This window comes from Mesoplodon mirus, assembly GCF_964341445.2.
Source record: "Mesoplodon mirus genome assembly, chromosome: 3".
Taxonomy (NCBI): domain Eukaryota; kingdom Metazoa; phylum Chordata; class Mammalia; order Artiodactyla; family Ziphiidae; genus Mesoplodon; species Mesoplodon mirus.
The window spans coordinates 54,177,772-54,198,157 of NC_138978.1; the positions used below are offsets into that span (position 1 = coordinate 54,177,772).

Here is a 20,386-nt window from a genome sequence, read left to right on the forward strand (position 1 = left end):
GAGGTAAATTCCACTTGGTCATAGGGTATAATCCTTTTTATATATTGCTAGATTCAATTTGCTAGTATTTTGTTGAGTGTTTTCCCATCTATATTATAAGAGATATTGGTTGGTAGTTCTCTTTTGACGTCATTGCCTGGTTTTGGTATTAAGATGATACCACATAGAATGAGTTGAAAATTTTTTCCTGCTTTTTGGGTTTTAGCTCACTTGAAGTCTTTATCTAGTGTGTCCACCCACTAGGGTCATCTCATTGACTTTTTCTGTTAACTGTTTGTCTTCTTTTTTTTTCCTGCATTTGGACTGTCCTGTTTCTTTGCATGTTTCATACTTTTGTTGAGAATATGACCTTTAAAATAATATAATATTTCAACTCTGGAAATCCAGATTTTCCTTCAGCCTTAGAGTTTGTTGTTATTGCTGTTTTTTTTAGTGACTCTTTTGGACTAATTCTATAAAATCTTCTTTCTTTGTAATGTGCAACCACTGAATTCTCTGCTCAGTTACCATTGAGATCAGTTAATGATTAGTCAGATATTTCCATAGATGCCTTGAGCCAATAACTCTCCCAACCTTTGCCAAAGGACTCAGTGTGTATTTTGGAAAACGTCTTCAATTCTTAGGCAATTTAAAACTCTGCCTTTGCCTTTATTTCCTGTTTGCACAGGGCCTCAAGTTTATCCAGAGCTGAGACATTGGGGCCCTCTAGGTCTTTTCTGGGCATGCACACAACTCTATATAGCTGGCCTCCTGGATCTCCAGGGATATGTCAGAACTTTTCTAAGTTCTCTATGGATTTCTTGTTTCTCAGCTCTTCCTTGTAAGTTTTTGGCAAGGCTCTTGTTTGCCCTAACTGGCATCACAGCCTCCATCAGCTATAGTGAAAACAATTGCTGATGATTGTTTTTGACAAATCAATCAATGAAAAGTATGACTGGGGCTTCTCCAGGGTGCTTCTAGACAGACCATATAGTGACAGTTCTCTAAGCATGGGGCTTTTTAGGAGGAATTTCATATCCAGTCTGCCCATTCTGGTAGTGGCTAAGCTGCTGTTTTTCAAAGCTATAGAAATTGAGAGGGAATTCCCTGGTGGTACAGTGGTTAAGACTCAGTACTTTCACTGCCGTGGGCCTGAGTTCAGTCCCTCATCGGGGAACTAAGCCGTGTGGTGTGGCCAAAACAAAAACAGGAACAAAGCTACAAAGATTGAAAGTCTGCTGGTTTTCAAGGCTACTCCGGAGTTGGGGAGAGTGTGATAGTAGTAAGGATAGTTAAAAGAACAAAAAGCTCACTGTTCTGAGATTTAGCAGAGTTTCTTTAACAAGTGCTCCTCAGATCATGACAGACCCTTGGTTAATTTTCAGAGTTCTGGAAAAGTTGATTTTGACAAATTAGCTAGTGTTTGCATTGCATTTATGAAGGAACAGATTTATAGGGGTCCTCATGCCTGACTGTAGTTATAGTTTATAGTGTTCAGAGATTCCTACGGCATCTGTGCACTCTGGCCTAAGGACCCTTGGAGTCAGGACCCTTGGACCCTAACCAATTTACTGTTAGGTTGATTTGAACCACGTAATGGACTAAGTAGGGTTTTGTTTACTGATTTGAAATATAACATTTAAAATATGATTTTATGTTAAAGTACTTTTCAAGTTCCGGGAAAATCATTTAAACATGAGCCTTTTGTACAGAATGTAGAAATTTGTCATTGGCTGTCAGCTGTAAAATAAAATAGCCAATGATATGAAGTCCTAGCATGCTATCCCTAGGAAATAATGTTTTTCTACAAATTCATACTTCCAGTATGCTACTTAGAGTAATAGAAGGAAATAACAAGTCTCCAGCATCTCTTACACACCAGACTATAGTCTAGATATTAGACAAACTTTATCTCATTCGCTACTCAGAACACCTTTGCAGGGGCTTATGAATCAGTATTCTCATTTTGATGATAAAGATCTAAAGCCAAAGAGTCAATAACTTGCCTTAGATAGTATAGCTGGAAATAGTGAAACTGAATTCAGGGAGTGATCTATTTGCCTCCAAAGTCCATGTACTTTTATTACTCTACAGTTGCATATTTGTGCTCTGTTGCATAATTACATTCATTTGGTTCAAAGATAAACTATCTAATGGGGAAAATCACAAGCTTTGTGTTGTATAAAGTCTATTATTTATATGATTTATACAAGAGAAATTACCCCTTAGCACTAAAACTAAAACATTGTCATTTTTAATTAAGTAAGGAACAATTATCAAATTAAATTAAGATAAATTATTCTAAGCATAAATTAAATTGCCTGTGGGCAGAATTAAATATTTTGCTTATATAAACAATTCTTTTTTAGAGACTAATAGAACAGCTTGATACTCTGAAAGAAACAAATGAAGAGCTTCGATGTTCACAAGTACAACAGGATCACCTAAACCAAACAGGTGAATTTTGTTGCATTTAGAAAAGGTTTTTTTAATGGTAGATATACTGAAATGTTAATCTGTTTTTTTGTTGCTGATGTTGTTTAGATGCATCTGCTACAAAAAGCTATGAGAATCTTGCTGCTGAGATTATGCCAGTGGAATATAGGTAAACTTGTTTTTATTAATTGATAACCCATACTTAATATTAGAAACATGATTTCTTCTTCCTTTTGTAAATTTCTAAGCCTTTAACATTTTCCATTTTATGAGTCATAGGGCTTGAAAATTACTTTGTCTCGTGCTTATGCTTTCTAAATCATATTGTTATTGCTACTATGGAAGCTTAAAAATTTGCCAGAAATAAAATTTCACTTACTAGCTGAATAACATGTTCTAGTTTTTATAATACAGCCTTTATTGTGTTGAACTTAATTTTTGATCCTTAATCTCTTTGGTAACACTTTAAAACGACAGCTGTTGAGTGGACAGGAATTTCCTCTTTTAAACACTATGGAAAACCTTTTTAATACTTGGCATTCAGATCCACACTGGTGAAAAAATAGGAGAGGAGCTGTCAATTGCAGGAGGATTAAGCTGGAGTTAAATAAAATACAAATTTTAGAGGTTCCTCTTGACCTAACTTTTATTTTGGTATTTTACCGCTATGTTTACTTCTAGGTATTTGACTAATCTGGTATAAAATTTTCCTTTCCTTTTTTGTGGCAACAGTTGTATTTGTTAATTACTTCTAATTCTACTCTTTATTTAAACAGATTTATTGAGATATAATTCACCCGTTTACAAATATACAGTTCAGTGGTTTTTAGTGTAATCACAGAGTTGTATAACCATCATCACTATCTAGTTTTACATCCTCCAGAAAAGATACCCTGTACCTATTAGCAGTCATTCCCCATTCCTGCCTCCCCTCCATTGCCAGCTCCAGGCAACCAGTAATCTACTCTGTCTCTATGGATTTGCTTGTTGTGGACATTTCATATACATGGAATCATACAATATGCGTCCTTTTGTGAGTGACTTCTTTCACTTTGCATAATGTTTATAAAGTTGTTGATTTTCAGTTTGTTCAGTTTTTTGCTGTTAAGATTGAGCTCCTTACATGCTGGGCTGGAAACTAACTTGCACTTTTTAGTTAGTAATATCCAGTGATATTAATCATTTAAAAATAGCCATTTTTTAAAGTGATGGTGCTGGCATTCAGAAGAACAAATATTGTGATTAATTGAAATTAGTTGCTTTTGGGGAATGGAATTTAGGAGGGCAGCAGGTAGGAAGCATTCCTTTTTTATTTAATACCATTCCTATCATTTGCATTTTTAAAAACATGTATGTAAACCTTTAATAAACATTTTTTCTAAAAACAAACAGTCTAGAGACACTCATATGACTGTCATTATCATAAAAGTATACTTAAAAATTTTAAGCAAACTGTAGTTTCTTAAACCTACTGCTTTTTATTTATATGTTTTCTAAGGATGTGCTATATATTACCTTTAGTTTGAATAGTTTCTAAATTATCAAAGTAAAATAATTCATATCATCTCTTAGGGATTTACATAATAAACATTTATTGACATATAATCTTATACCTGTACCTTTAAAAACTTACCATTTGTTTTTATGAGGCATAGTCCTACAATGCACAGTTTTTTCTTAAGAACTTTCAGAAGCTTTGGTAACGTTTCAAAATGACAGCTATCGAGTGGACAGGAATTTTCTTTTTTAAAAAGCAAACAATTTTTAAAACTCTTATACTAAAAAAATTTTTTTAATTGCTTTTTAACATCAGGGAGGTGTTTATTCGACTGCAACATGAAAATAAGATGCTTCGATTACAGCAGGAAGGTACTGAGAACGAACGTATTGAAGAACTTCAGGAACAGCTGGAACAGAAGCACCGCAAGATGAATGAATTGGAAACTGAGCAGAGGTGACTGACACATTCCTTCATAATTGATAGTCATAGCGATTTAATTACCTAACCACAGAATCTTGATTCGCAGAAGTGGAAGATATCATTGTAGTTCAAATAATTAGGATTTGCACAAGTTTTGATTTTTGTTTTTTCATCTCTCACTACCCATTATTTTTAGCAGACTTTATTAAAGCAAGTTGCTTATTCTTGAATTTCATTTAGATGTCTTCACAAATGACAAAAAATTAACAGATGAATAAATGACAATCTGGTTTTCAGCTGGAGTCTTGTGCATAGATGGTACATAGATTGTGGAGTCAAATTTGAATCCCACCTCTACTTAAACTGGGCAAGTTACTTAAATTCACACTTAGTGTCCTCAACTATAAATTGGAGATGACACCTATTTGCAGGTTCTTATGAAGATTACAGATAATGTGTTTAAAGCAAATGGTGTACTTATCTGATATCAATGAGGTGTTCAAAAATTATAATGTTGAAACAAATAACGTTTATATGGTGCTTACTAGTGCCAGGCACTTTTCTAAGCACTTTTTTATATTAACTCAGTAAATTCTCACAATAACTCTATGAAGCAGTAACTATAATTATCTTTTTTATGGACAAGGAAGCTGAGGTGCAAAGTGTAACTTGCCCAAAGTTACACAGCTAGTAAGTTCTGGATCCTGCATTTGAACCCTCTGTCAATCTGACTTCAGAGTCTGTGCTCTTTAACCACTTTGCTAACCTGCCTCTTATAATAGCATACTGACAATGAAGGTATTTGGATTTATCTGACCTACCTTTATTGGATCTTAGAGACCACCAGGAATTTTAAAGACACTTGAACCTTGTCTCTCAACTTGTATGCATACTATTACATCAACTGCAGTTAAAAGAAAAATAACGTTTTAGCTTTCTGAAGAGACCATTAAATATTGCTGTTTTATATGGTTCAGTATCAGCACTGGAGATCCTAAGTTTCAGCTGTTAATATAGGAAGATAGACATGTGAATAGATAATTATTATGTGATAACTGTAATATTGGAAAAATGGAGTGTCACGATGGGCAGGTGTGTTGTGTCATATATATATGAAGAGAGAAAGTCAGACAGATAGTAACCCTCTGTCTCTCTTGCTGGTAACTTCAAAGGCAGTAATGATTAAGCAGGGTTTTTGTGTTTTTTTGACTGGAGTATAACTGCTTTACAGTGTTGTGTTAGTTTCTGCTGTACAACAGAGTGAATCAGCTATATGTATACATACATCCCCTCCCTCTTAGACCTCCCTTCCACCCCACCCCCATCCCATCCATCTTTAATGAGATTTTGCCAAGTTAAAAAGCTGCAGTATATACACTACCAAACGTAAGGTAGATAGCTAGTGGGAAGCAGCCGCATAGCACAGGGAGATCAGATCAGTGCTTTGTGACCGCCTGGAGGGGTGGGATGGGGAGGGTGGGAGGGAGGGAGATGCATGAGGGAAGGGATGTGGGAACAGATGTATATGTATAACTGATTCACTTTGTTATAAAGCAGAAACTAATACACCATTGTAAAGCAATTATACTCCAATAAAGTAAAAAAAAAAAAAAAAAGCTGCAGTAGTTGCTAGTGCCAATCTCTTTAGTTGAAATAAAAGTCATGAAGAAATGGTTGGAAAATGGTGGCCTTCCTCTTCTCCCAACACCCTGTGAAATCTGAAACAAGAAATGGAAACCTAATTTCCATTCATTAAAAATACAACTGAAGGAAAACTGAGCTAGTTTTCTGATTTTTATACCAGTGACTACAGTGCAGAAATGTTATGCTTTACCACTGACTCATTAAGAACCTTAAATTTTTAAATGTGGGCATATATGCTTTTAGGATAAAAATGTCTTTTTTTTAAAGAATATTTCCTTGAAAGTAGGCTACTATACCATATATCATACCTAGCCACAGATAATTGTTCAGCTTTGGTTATTGCTATTAAATGTATACTTTATGAGTTAAATTGCATAAATGTACCTTTATAGATCCTTAACTACTTTGACTTTCAGTACAAATAAACACATGTGATTCATCTTATAATAGGCTGAGCAAAGAACAAATTCGAGAATTGCAGCAGCAGATTGAGGACCTCCAGAAGTCTTTGCAAGAACAAGGCTCCAAGTCTGAAGGAGAAAGTGTAAGTAACTTAAAAGTTATGATAGGGCTTCCCTGGTGGCGCGGTGTTTGAGAGTCTGCCTGCCGATGCAGGGGATACGGGTTCGTGCCCTGGTCTGGGGAGATCCCACATGCCGCGGAGTGGCTGGGCCCGTGAGCCATGGCTGCTGAGCTTGCGTGTCCGGAGCCTGTGCTCCACAATGGGAGAGGCCACAACAGTGAGAGGCCTGCGATGCCCCCCCCCCCAAAAAAAAAGTTATGATAATTCTGTTATGTATGGACTCTCTGTAATAGGTCCTGATGTCCAAAATTAATCTTGTATTTGAAAGTGCTACCCTTATCATTGGGGGTGCCCTTAAATACCATATATATGTGCATAACAGATGCAGTGATTTTGCCAACTTGGAGCCTATAAATTGATCATATGGATGGGAAGGTGATTTCTATCTGCCCTACTTCAACAGCTACCCTTAAGTTCATGGTAATTCCTGATTGGGAGCATGCTACAATTGAGGCCTTCACAGTTTTGCTGGGATCCCAACAGGACTGTCCTGAGAAAACCCTAGTGAGAGTAATCTGCAGTCAGAATAGAGGAAAAGAGAGAATGAGAAAGTGATTTCTACCAAAAGGACATTCAAGAAGTAGGTCACATCAACCTCCAAAGGACAGAAATCTTAAAGCAGTCTTGAAGTACATCACCCCTTATTTCTTCCCTCCTTTCATACGGACTCATGGCCTTGCCATTTCTGATGGTTTTTGATGGCAAATAATCATGAGGGAAGAGGTAAGAGGACTTAAAAAAGGTCAAACAGCCTAAATCTGAATAGAACTAGTGATGTTTATATAGTTCAATCTCTATATACAGAGAGAAGAAGAAGTAATAATTGAGGGAAGAATGTATTTAACTAAGACAACAACAAAAAGATAGGGCTGATGTCATACTTGACACATTGGACCTGTCTTCAAGACCACACAAGTATTACAGCAAATATTTTCCTCTGTTTCCGTTGGGAAGTGTGACAGAAACTGAATATCTGCCCTTGATTCTTTTGCACTTGCCATCCTATTTTCATGCTTTTCAGTATAGACTAAATCCTTCCTTAATCTAGTGCCCCTTGTACTTCTTTTATAGCCTAGCATTTAAGCTAAAATTAGGACTCAGGGCCATATTCTTGTTAACATCCCTTGTAAGAAGGTGTGTTTCTGTTGTGTTAGCAACCTGTGTAGCTCATTCTCAGTCTGGACTTGCAACTAGCAAACTCACAGAATGAGAGCAAAGCACAGGTGGGCTGGCCTACAGGCCATTCTTTCCTCTTCTTTTCTGCAACAGCTTGCATCTCAGACAGTCCCCCAAGAGAATTATTTGATGAAAGTTTGACATTTGGAAAACATAAATAGACTTTGTAAAATGGTATGGACGAGCCGAGATTTTTTTGAACGAATATATGAGAGAGAAAATGAACAACATTGAAATGGGAGTTGGATCCATAAACTCAAATTGAAGAACTGCTTTCTTTCTCCACAAAGACTTCAAAATACTAAATGGGCTTTGTGCCAATAGCTCCTCAGTGGGCTATGCTATTGGGAGTCTAGGAAACAGAATGAAGGACAAAATGTTCATTTCAACAAAAAGCCCTTTTTATTGACTATAACATAGATACAAAAAAGTATGTTGTGTATGTGCATTGTGTATGTGTGTGTGTGCATACTTCCTAGCTCTGCTCATGGAAAAGGCTTAGAAACAATGATCACAATAAGCATGCTTGAAACTCAGCGGGACCCTGTAGGGCCCTTCTGGGTACAAAAGTCTTTCTCTGTCTCCCATTTCATGTTTTAAGGAAAAAGGCTTTGGCCTCCTAGACCTTACTGAGTTCTAAAGGACAGATTCAAACAGTTACTAATTAGGGAAGGGAGGGAATGCAGAAACAGAGGAGGAGCAGTCAAGAAACAACAGTGCAGATGAAGCATGGTCCTGGTTCCTCCTCAAAGGATATACAGAACAATAGATCTCTGAGTTCTTCTACAGGAACTAAGATCCCCACCCACGTGGAGAATGGTAACTTCAGGCTGAGCACATGATTTCTAGAGCACTGCCCTGTTACCTCACCACCAACCAATCAGAGAAAGGTCATGCACCCTGCAGCCCTGCCTCAAAATTTTGCCTATAAAAACTCTTCCCTGAAAACCATCAGGGAGTTCAGGCTTTTTGAGCATAAGCTGCCCATTCTCCTTGCTTGGCCCTTCCATAAAACTTTTTCTGTTCCAAAAAAAAAAAAAAAAAAAAACAACATAGGGCTAGATGTGTGTTAGATATTGATTGGATAGAATGTTAGGTAACTATACTTGTATTGATGAGGGAGAGTAAATAAAGAGATGAAAAGGAAGATTGAAAGGGTTGAGTTTCCTTTCTGTCTTTTATATGCTTTATATGATTTTCTCTTTTTTCCCTGGGGGCTTGGAAAATAGAAATCATCTCATGCATGGCGGCATCTCATATGTGCATATATACGGTATTGTAATCTCTCTAATACAAATTTTTTTAAGCCACATTAAAAAATATTTTTAAATGGGGTCATTTGGGGGTAGTACATTTTGAATTGCAGTGTTTTAAGGATTTTAAATTTATCTTTTTAAAAATATTTATTGGTGTCCAAATTACATTTTAGATTATATATTTTAAACTCTTCAAACTATTTGGTAGATGATACAGAACTAGTATTGCAATCTAAATTCATGTTCTTTTAAAGAGGAAATTTTCTGTTTTAAATTTTATTTTTTAACAAAATCCAATTGCTTCATTTTGATGTTAATATTGAAAGTGCTTGCATTTATAAAGTTTTATTATAGAGATAATTATTTTTGTTCATTAAGTCTATTCTTTAGTGAAAGTCTAAAATCTTAAAATTTGTGTTTTAGATGGATGATTCTTTAGGAGTTTAAATGTTTGATACTCCTCAATATATCACATGCAGCTTGCATTTTCTGTTTTCCATCGAGTTCAAATTTTATTTTCATTGTATTCAAAAATACGAAGTATTTTTCTTTCTGCTATTATACTTACTCTCCCTAATTTAATTTCCTATTCTCTTTCCCTTTCTTCTTTGAAGTAAGAATATACCTAAAATTTTCTGTTTTTAAAAGTATGTTATCAGAAATTCAAATTTTTAAAACATTTATAATTTTATATAGTATCCCTTCAAAAGGAGGTAAAGAGATTTTGATGTCTGGAAAACTTTCCTTTGTCACAATAGTTATCTTACAACAACTTTTTCTAATTTTTATAGTCCAGCAAACTAAAGCAGAAGTTGGAAGCTCATATGTAAGTAAAACTGATATTCATTTCAAATATGAGAGGGGAAGGGTTTTAAAAGCTTCTGAAGCTATTAATATCCTTTTCTGATTTTGTTTATTAAAAGTAAAAACCCTGATGCCAATTCAGTGTTCACCACTGCTACCAAAAGTGAAAAGAAGAACATGGTAAAAGGGTCAGCCTACCTGCTCATGATCCCAAACTCCTACATTTTTTAATCGCTAGTGTCATTTGAAGAGTTTATAAAGCAGACAACTGTCAGAACTAGATTATGTGGAAGTGTGGGATGTTGAACCTATAAAATATTTACTTTAACTTTCTTAGAAAGCAAGGGTGTCCGGGAAAACTGTAAAATTTTTGGCACCCACCATGTGTTAGGCAGTTTACATCCTCATAACCAACCCCTAGAATATTTGGCAGGTATTATTCCCATTTCACAGATGAAGAAACTAAGGATCAGAAAGTGACTTGCCCACAGTCCACAAATGTTATGTGGCAGAAACCAGTTTTCATTCTTAGGTCTGTTTGGATTCAAAGCTCCATGCTCTTTCCACTACTTAGGGAAAAACTAACGGAGGTCCATGAAGAATTACAGAAGAAACAAGAGCTCATTGAAGACCTCCAGCCAGATGTAAACCAGAATGGTAGGTATTTGTAAAAACCTGGATCAGACTTTATGTAAAGACTTGACTTTTTTAGTTGAAGGATGCAAGAACTGTGTATATAAGTCTTCAGGCAATGCAGATACATACATTGCAAATAAGAATCATAGTAATTTTTAGTGATTTAAGTAATTAATAAATGATCATATCCTAAAGCAAAAAAAAGAGGTAAATCTAGTAAAATGACCTGACTGATATATAGGGGTATCAAACATTGTAAAATATAATAAAATTAATACTATGGAAGTATAAATAAAATAATTTATAATCAGATTAAAATGAACTTCAAACATGTAGAAAGAATGCTTTATTTTGTGATGGTTGTGCTTACATTGTAAGGTGTATTTGCTCAATGAAATACTTGATAGAAGGGAGAAAAATAACTCAGTAAAGCAGGTTAGAGATATTTTTTAAGAAAAAATAATACAAAATGATCGGGGATGTATTGGGTGTAGTTCCAAAGTTTTAGATAAGAATTGACTATAAAGAAGAAATAAAATGTTTCTTTTCTAAGTTCTCATTATCAGTCTTTAGAAAATATAATTTTTTTATGTGAGGAGGGAGTATTTTAAATTGCTCATGTTTCATTTTCTTTTCAATAACAGTACAAAAGATCAACGAACTTGAAGCTGCTCTTCAGAAGAAAGATGAAGATATGAAAGCAATGGAGGAAAGATACAAAATGTACTTAGAGAAAGCAAGAAATGTGAGTGGCTTATCTTTCAGGGTTTTAGTCTTTGCGACTTGGGTTCTAATTGGGCCTATCCCACCTCTTCTTGGATCTATGTCACATCACTTTGCTCCCCACTACCCTGCCTTGCCAGTCAGGTTCCTGGTGCATCTCCACCTCAGTCCTCATGTTCTTTCCCTCTCACTCATCAGCATCAGAAAATACTACTCATGGCTTCATAGGGACAGTTAAATGTTGATTGTAGTGACCTCATATAGAGAAAATGACTACTGTAAGGTACGTAATCTTTAGCTCTTACAGTGAACATTTGCCTTTGTGAAAATTGAGCTTTGCAAACTTGTTTAAATTGTTTTAGCATTAAGTCTGTATTAGACAGTTAAAGATCAGTCTAAATGTTCACCAGACTAATTATTCTTTTCCTTATTTCATACTTTTTCTTAAATATCTGTAAGTACTGTTCTCATAAAATCTTTTATTTCCATGAATATATTTTCCTAATTATCTGTAAGTATTCTCAAAGAATGTTAATGTGCCCTTTTCTAGTTACTGAATAAAAGAAGAGAATTTTATGACAGAGCCTTAAAATACTACTAACATGTCTCCCTTGTTATGTTTAAGTTTTTTATTTATTAAGGTGTAAATAGTACCTGTAGCAACAGGTACGCCCAAGATCTCAAGGCTTAGCAAGATAGAAGTTCCCTTCTTTTTTTTTTTTTTTTTGCGGCACGCGGGCCTCTCACTGCTGTGGCCTCTCCCGTTGCGGACAGAGCACAGGCTCTGAACGCGCAGGCTCAGCGGCCATGGTTCATGGGCCAGCTGTTCCGTGGCATGTGGGATCTTCCCGGACCGGGGCACAAACCCGTGTCCCCTGCATCGGCAGGCGGACTCTCAACCACTGCGCCACCAGGGAAGCCCAGAAGTTCCCTTCTTGATCACACGAAGTTCAGTCGTCAGTGTGGGAGGGGCCGTACTCTATGCAGTCATTCAGAGCCCCCGACTGACGAAGGGTCAGCCTTCTTCACTAAGGGGTTCTCAGATTCACTCGATGTTGTCCAGCTACAGAGGAGGGAAGACAAGCCGAGATGGTATGGGACATACGTAATGGATCAGGCGTAGATCTCTTCCCTCGCATTTCAGTGGGCAGAACTCAGGCAGGTGGCTGCACCCAACTTCAGGAGGCCGACTTGCTAAACATCCGGGCAGTCTGCCACAGTTCAGTGTCTCTGTTACAAATGTGTAAATGCTTTCAGTAGAAAATTTATTGAAAGGTTCCCAGAGACAACTGTTAACAGTGCATTTTTTTTCTGTGCCTATTATCTCCGTGATTGTTTACCATTAACACACCCAACACCCAATTTGTATGATCGTATCACATATGATTTTGATCGTCTGATTTGTATTTTTAAACTTAATGTCCTCATGTTATATAAATGTAGCTTCATATTTATCGAGCACCTATTATGGTAAGCACTGGGAATACAGCAGCAAACAATACACTTGTGTATGGAGCAGACTGCAAAATTAAAGAGTTAGCTACATAATATTCTTTCAGTTGAGTAGATATATCATTATTTACTAAGTCAACATCCTATTGTTGGAAATAGTTTGTTTCCATGTCTTTTTCTTTTTTGCTCCTAGAAATAAGGCTACAGGAAACATATTTATACAGAAAGTTTCTCCTTATTTTAGTTTATTATGTTAATCTTGTTCCTAGATTAATGCATCAAACAAAGTTATTGGGTCAAAGGATAAGAACATTTTAAAGATGCTTGACATGTATTTCTACATGATATTCTAAAAGTATTGTAACTAATTAGACAAAGCAATGACAATGAATACTGTATTCTTGCCATCATCAAATATTATCATTTAAAAATAGTTGCTTTTTTGGTAAACATGATTTCATTTTTTACCCTTACACTATTTCAGGGGAGAGGTTAAAATAGTAACATATGTACATGATAGAAAGCTCAGAAAATATAGAAAAGTCACAACCATACTTTCTATCACTTAGAGGCAACGAATTTTTATGTGTTCTTTGTAATTACATTATGACTTAAAAACTAATGTGTCTGCTTTTACAATGTGTACTTCATAAGGGGAGGTACTTCATAAGAGTCAGTTGCCCTTACTCTGGCAAACTGCTGCAGCCCCATCTGCCACAGTGCCTGCCATGTTTAGCAGTGAATCGTTTTGAATGAACCACAGTAATGTTTAGGGATATTACTTTCTAGTCTTTTTTCTTTACCTCTATAAACATAGATGAAATTTTCTTGTCATTAAATTTTAAATCTTTTAAAATATATTTGTAATTAGGTGATACAGATGACCTTATTATTGGAAACTTGTTTTGCTTGTAATTTATACCTAATATTTCTAAGTTGATTTGCTACCATACTGCTGACTACATAGTTTAGTTCAGTCTCCGAACAACATTCTGATCAAACTTTGTTTTTGCTCACATTTGGTAATTTACATGGATATGATTGAATACTCTAGAATTTGCAGATGAAATCATCAATGTCTATTATATTTATCTTACATATTGAATTACATCTAACTAGATAATGGTAGTAAAAGATTGTTGCTAAGAATTTTTTTGTGTTAGTTACTCCTACTTTGTACAGTTAGCAAGTTCCCATATAACTATTGAATTCATTTTAATTAATTTAAAAAATGTTTTAATTTATCTGATTCAAGTTAAAGGTAGAAAAGGGTTATTTCAAGACCTCAGTGCTCAAAGCTTGATAAGGCTAAGTAACTATTTCTGAGTACTGAGCCTGGAGAAGGATATTTGATTTGGGGATGGGTATCTTCCCATTTTTGTACTGAATTTTTATAACATTTCTAGTCTGTAGAGTGTTATTTCTGTTACTCAAATTAGAATGTAAAACAAGTTATAGTTAGCTCCTGGATCACTTTCTGGATAATGTTCCACTTTACACAGATTTTACATGCTGTGTTCTTATTTCAGTATTTGACAAGATAAAGTGAACGTAAGAGATTTGTTTTTTTCCTTTAAACAGGTAATAAAAACTTTAGACCCCAAATTAAATCCAGCATCAGCTGAAATTATGCTACTTAGAAAGCAGTTGGCAGAGAAAGAGAGAAGAATTGAGATTCTGGAGGTAAAACTTCCATATTCATATATCTCCTCTTAATTATTCTGTCAATATATAATTAACTGCTGTCAATATTTGCCATTAATGATCAAATTTCACAAGAATTTAGAAGTTAGGAGTGTCATGTTTTAGCACTCAGTATGCTTATTAAAAAGCTTCTCACAAGCCCACAAATGGGCCTCTACAAGTTTATGTATCTTGCTCCATTGTATGTCTCTCCCTCTGTAACAGCGAATCATATAGATAGCCCTTCTTTCTAGTAGAGTCCTGCCATCATGCTCCTTTTAATATTATGTGGATGAGAGCTCATTAAAAAAAAAACCACAAAGCTCACCTTTTTAAAAAGGTACTATACTCAGTTAACCAGATTCTTCTTTACTTTTCTTCTCCCAATAAATCAACTAGGAAGGTTATGTTTCAGGGGAATACACTATATTCATTTACCATTTTCTTCATATTATTTCTGAGCCAAGTAGATAGAGACTGTGGTGGAAATAATTTATTTAAAGCTTTAAAGACTTTAATATACAGAGTACACACCAGCCTTATGGTGCACTTGCTGTAAGTGCTTGTCCAGGCCATGTCAAGTGTTGTAAAAAATCACTGGATAGAAGTGTCTCTGAAGAAATACTATTCATTCTTCAGGATCCAGCTCCAGTATCTCCCATTTATAAAGCTCTCCTTATATATCTTCGGCAAAGTTAGTTGTCTCTTTATAGTGACTCCATGTGCTTTGAACTCATGAATTCATCCCACAATAGCATTTTTCTTTATGGCATGTGTCAGAGTGTCTTGAGGGCAGGGGCTGTATCATATCTCTGTACCCCCACAGCATTAAATATCACATAAATCAGAAGCCAAGGTTACAGCTTTACTGTTAACTTGTCTTAAAGTTATCACTCCTCTCTGGTCCTCAGTCTCCTTGTCTGTAAAATAATGAGACTTGAACTGAATAATCTATGAACTCTAAGTTGCTTTGAATATTCACTTCCCAGTGAAAGCCAATGAGAATGTGCACCAGTGTTGATACTTGAAATATAGCTCCCTTACAAGTGTGATGACAAAATGGTGCCTCTAATATAGGGCTGTGAGGAAAATCTTCAGTTAAGTCACAGCATATGGGCCTTTAATTTATGTGTATTTATCTGTACACTGCAAAAAGTAAAAAGGAGAAAACTAATGTTTATAGCAGAGGTTATTCTGTCTGCATCCTTCTCGGGCAGTCTCTGTCTGGAGTGGATGTGAGCAAGAAGATGGGCATCTTACCTCCTTTGTTTCCTGTATGCTTTTCGTACCATGAGCATCTTGCTGTAGGAACATTCAAATGTTTTAGATGCCAGCTATATCTGGCGCTCCACAACATGTACAAAATCAGCTGTATTAGAGTAATTAAGAAATGAACGTCAGTCTCTAGGGTGGCACACAGATAGGGCCCTGGGCAGTGTAGCATACAGTCACCAAGGACTGAGAGAGAACAATTCGTGTTAAGCTTTACAGGAAATTTTGAAGGATTTTCTGGGGTATTTTTCCCTACATCTTTTTTCTCCTTAGTTTTGACTCTCCGCAGATGCAGCTTTGTTTTGTCACCTAAGCCAGTTGTTACTTTTTTCTCTAGATATAGGGGACAGTAGCATAAGAATCACTCATTTCTTGTTTGTTATTGTTTAATATCTGTTCTACCAGTACAATTCCTAAAATAAAGATTTATTAGTCACAATCTTATTCTTTCCTAAAGGTGCTGGGCATGCATTTCCCATGATTCAGCTTTACAATTTGTATACTTTTTGTGCCTCACAGTGCATTCTTCACATTCTCTTGATCATGGGCATAGTGAAAAAAATATTCCATTTTCAGTAATTTGGGTTTATTTCTGGGATTTTAATAGTCCTCATATCTTTTTCCAGAGTGAATGTAAAGTAGCAAAATTCCGTGATTATGAAGAAAAACTCATTGTTTCTGCCTGGTATAATAAGGTGAGTTGAAATTTAGCCAGTGAATCGATGTTTAGAACAGTGTTTATCAAACATTTTGACCATGAACCACAGAAGGAAATATACTTTATACCACAAATTAGTGTGTGTTCATGTTTATGTATAACTGAACAAAATTACCTTGACTGTGTGTGTTACACTCAGGTGTTTTCTATTATATTCTCGGTTTTTTTAAAAATGATGGTCATAATCCAAATTTACTTTATATTTTAATATTTTTAGTTGATTTTGACTTTTTCAAAACCACTAAATTGATTTCATGACTCACTAACCTTTAAGTTAATGCACATGAAGCACTCATACAGTTCTTAAACATTTTTAAAATCACCTTATTTGAGCTAAAACGTTTAATTTGTGCTTCATAAAGGGTTTCTGTAGAATTACGGATATCTGTATAATGCAAAATTAAGTGCTTCTAGTACTCAGCATGTATTTTAACATCCCTAAAGCCTCTCAGTGTATCCTTTATTGTATTTTCTTTTTTTTTTTTATCCAGAGACTGCTCTTTAAGAATTGTCTATCTGTCCTAACACGGAGAAAATAGTATAAAATAATTTGGTATATTTTATTTTGTCATCCTTAGTATGGTGGGGTGTTTTCAAGAGTAGCATTTCCTGATATATATATGGTTCTTTTGAGTATTCTAATCAGCTAGCATAGATAATAACACAGCCATTATCTACCTTAGCTGCCATTTATTTAGTACGAGAGAATATCAGTTTATAGACTCTCCACATGTGAAGCCTGTGCTTCACCATGAAGAACTGGTTCTCCATCCTTAAACATGCCTTTTTCTTTCATGTCATCATACTTTTTGTCTGTGCTTTCTCCCTCCCTTCTCTATTTGGTGAAGTCTGGCTTAATTTAGCAAGACCTTGAAGGAGATTGTGTGAGGTGTCCCCAGAACCTTCCTTCATGGGTTAGCCATCCTGGTTAAGATTAGGGACAACGTATTATTTTCCTTGTTGTTCTGTGGCCTCTTGATACATAAATCATCAAAGATATTAGAGCCAAATAATGCATTATTTAATCATTTTTCAACCCATATTTTTTGAGCATTTACAATACTGTTGTCTATTGTACTAGTTACCAGTGAAGCTAAGTTCAGTAAAATCGCTTTATGTGATCTAGTGAGAGAGGAGTAGTGACTTTTTCCCTTAGTAAGAAACCCAATAGCCACAACTACAATAATTTGTCATGTACTGATATATAGCTAGACCATAGTAAATTTGAACTATTCTGTGATTCTCAAACTTTAGCATGCATCAGAAGACTTGTTAAAACACAAACTATTGGACTTACCTGCAGAGCTTCTTATTCAGTAGGTCTGGGTAGAATCCACAGGTATAATTTGCACTTTTAAATTTTCAGTTGTGTAAACGTTAATCCAGGGACCACACTTCAAGAACCATTGATCCTAAGCTTTTCTCTTGTGCTGTGTCTACTCATAATGGCTGGAGTAATGGCCCCAACACAAAAATTTGCCTTGGGACTTTTTTCTATTGTTATAATTAAGCTTAATTCTAGAGCATTATTTTAAGCTACTGTTTTTAACAATTTCTAATTTAATGGGTCAAAATAGAGAAACGGATTCATGCCTTTGTTTTCTCCTTTCTTACTGGCATTATCACGTGCAGTGTAGCTCCTGAACCCTTAATTTTTCTATAACTATGAGGAAAACACCAGCTTTATAGAATTGTTTTGAGGATTAAATGACTTTATATATGTGGAAAGCACTTTGCAAACTCTACATAGTCATGTTATTTGTTTATTTTTGTTCAGAGTCTAGCATTCCAGAAATTAGGGATGGAATCTAGACTCGTGAGCGGCAGTGGTGCTTACAAAGACACGGGGGCTTGTGCTCCTGCCCGGTCTTTCCTAGCACAGCAGCGGCACATCACCAGCACCAGAAGAAATCTCTCTGTTAAAGTTCCTGCTACGACATCTGATTAAACTGCAAAAGAACACATAAACAGAAGTGCCCTTAAAATATTTTGTATCTTTCAACTAACTACCAGGTTGGAAAAGTAGTGTATGATTCTGGATATCAGCTATTTTAAAATCAAAATGCATAAAATTAGTCTTGCCAGCTGATTTTGAAAAAAAATGTGGAATTAGCTATCTGGGGAAGCACGTGTGAATAACTGGAAGATATAATAAGGCAAATATCTCAAACATTTGTCTTTTGAGAGTATTATATTATTTCAAATTTGACTTTGTATATTTTAGATTTTCAGTTGTACCAGTAACTAATTTGCAATGTGTAATCGGTAATATGTAATCTAAAAATACATCTATTTTAGTGTTTTGGTACATATAAAAATAGTTGTGAAAAAAAATAGTTGTGAGGTAGGCACGTGGAGAACTATACAAGAGTTATATTTTTTGACTTGACCTACACAAGGCATTACCTCTGTCCTCTAATTCTGTCACTGAATGAGTATATTTTATCATGTAATGGAAGATAGGACTATTAAAATGACTTCTCCATAGTAGAAGTGACTACTTGGCAATTTTGCAGATTTAGAAGAGGTCACAGTTCTCATATGTACGTACTATAAACTAAGGCTTCTGTACAGCATGGTTGAAATGTTAAGGGTATAGAAATGAACTGACTTTAAGAGATGACTTTCTGATGGGAAGCAAGCTAAAAAATATACTTTGTGTGAAATGCCCACACTATTTTAATATAATTAATGAAGATTAAAATTATTATTACTTTTAAGCGTAAAATTATCAGGGTTTCTGCTAAAAAAAAAAGATGCATTAGTAGTTTTGCCTCTTCACTGAAAAGAGATAGTGAAGCAGAGGAACAATTTGGAATCATTTTTATCTTGCTTACTAATTAAGGAATTTGTTTTGGGTTGAGTTTATGGTATTCAGTTCATTTCTGCCCAAAGCTCCTTTTTTCAAAGGCATTACTCTGTTATTTTTGGTCATTTTTAAGAGTCACACTTCGGAATTTTAATTTAGTTGAGTTAAATCTGTGCTGTCCAATAATGTAGCCAAAAGTCACATTGCAATTTAATTAAAATTAAAAATTCAGTTCTTTGGTTGCACTAGCCACATTTCAGATGCTCAATAGCCAGCCATATGTGGCTAGTGGCTACAGTATTGGACAGTGCAGATATAAAACACTTTCATCATTGCAGAAACTTCTTGGACAGTGTAGTACTAAATCTTTTTATAATAACTTGGAAACACTCATTGATGTTAGACCACAAAAATAAAAAAAAAGAAAGATGTTAGGACGATTTCAGATATGAAAAGTAATTGAATTATGATGTAACTAGTATCTTACATTCCTTATGGTTGAATACCTTATGTTGTGACATAATCTTTCCAGTGCTATTCAGAACTACATACCTATCAGCATATGTCTAGACCACGGGTCAGCAAACTTTCTGTAAAGGGACAGATGGTCAATGTTTTAGTAAGTATTTTAGGTTTTGTGGGCCATATGATCTATTGCAAGTACTCGACTCAGCTGTAAGTATAAAATCAGCAGCCATACACAATATGTAAATTAAATGGGTGTAGTTATATTTCAGTAAAACTTTGTTTTCAGAAACTGGCAGTAGGCCAGATTTGGCCCACAGGCTGTAGACATCTGTTCTAGATTTTATTCTTAGCTTTTTTTTTTTTTTTTGCAAATATGAGTATTCCATTTACAGTATTATTCATTTAGATACTTGGTTTTTATATTCTATACCAATAAATGTTTTCTAATCACTGAAAATATAAGAATTTCATACTATATTTGGGTCTCTGAGATTAGGGAGCATCTGTCAGGATATTTTATCAGGGTTACTTCTTTTGACTACCTCTTAGATTTTGGTGTTCTTTACTGGTACAATTATATTGTTGGATTTCATTTTCCTGTATTATTGTAGTCTCTGCTTGCCTGTGACTTTTAGTGAAATGAAATAAGCTTTTGAAAATATTTTAGCATGCTAATTAAAATTTTCTAAATATTATAGCATTTTGGTACATTTTGGTCAATGTGAGACATCTGCTCCTTTGGTGTTTACTACTTGCTTGTAATTGAGATTTCACAAGCTCTTCAAGCTCCCTTTTAATGAAATTTATTGTGAAACATCAATTTCAA

The 20,386-nt window shown here is 35.1% G+C and overlaps 1 protein-coding gene across 2 annotated transcripts in view; it reads left to right on the forward strand.

The window, feature by feature from the left end:
- HOOK1 (hook microtubule tethering protein 1) overlaps positions 1-18,739 on the forward strand; it is a 72,952-nt gene extending 54,213 nt beyond the window's left edge. For both annotated transcript variants that reach the window (XM_082614597.1, XM_082614598.1), the window contains exons 13-22: positions 2,349-2,436; positions 2,524-2,584; positions 4,229-4,369; positions 6,431-6,524; positions 9,787-9,821; positions 10,374-10,456; positions 11,080-11,180; positions 14,192-14,293; positions 16,192-16,260; positions 18,061-18,739. In XM_082614597.1, the coding sequence (XP_082470723.1) occupies positions 2,349-2,436; positions 2,524-2,584; positions 4,229-4,369; positions 6,431-6,524; positions 9,787-9,821; positions 10,374-10,456; positions 11,080-11,180; positions 14,192-14,293; positions 16,192-16,260; positions 18,061-18,231 (945 nt within the window). In that variant the 3' untranslated portion in view covers positions 18,232-18,739. The remainder of the gene's footprint in view (positions 1-2,348; positions 2,437-2,523; positions 2,585-4,228; positions 4,370-6,430; positions 6,525-9,786; positions 9,822-10,373; positions 10,457-11,079; positions 11,181-14,191; positions 14,294-16,191; positions 16,261-18,060) is intronic.
- The last annotated feature ends 1,647 nt before the right edge of the window (positions 18,740-20,386 follow it).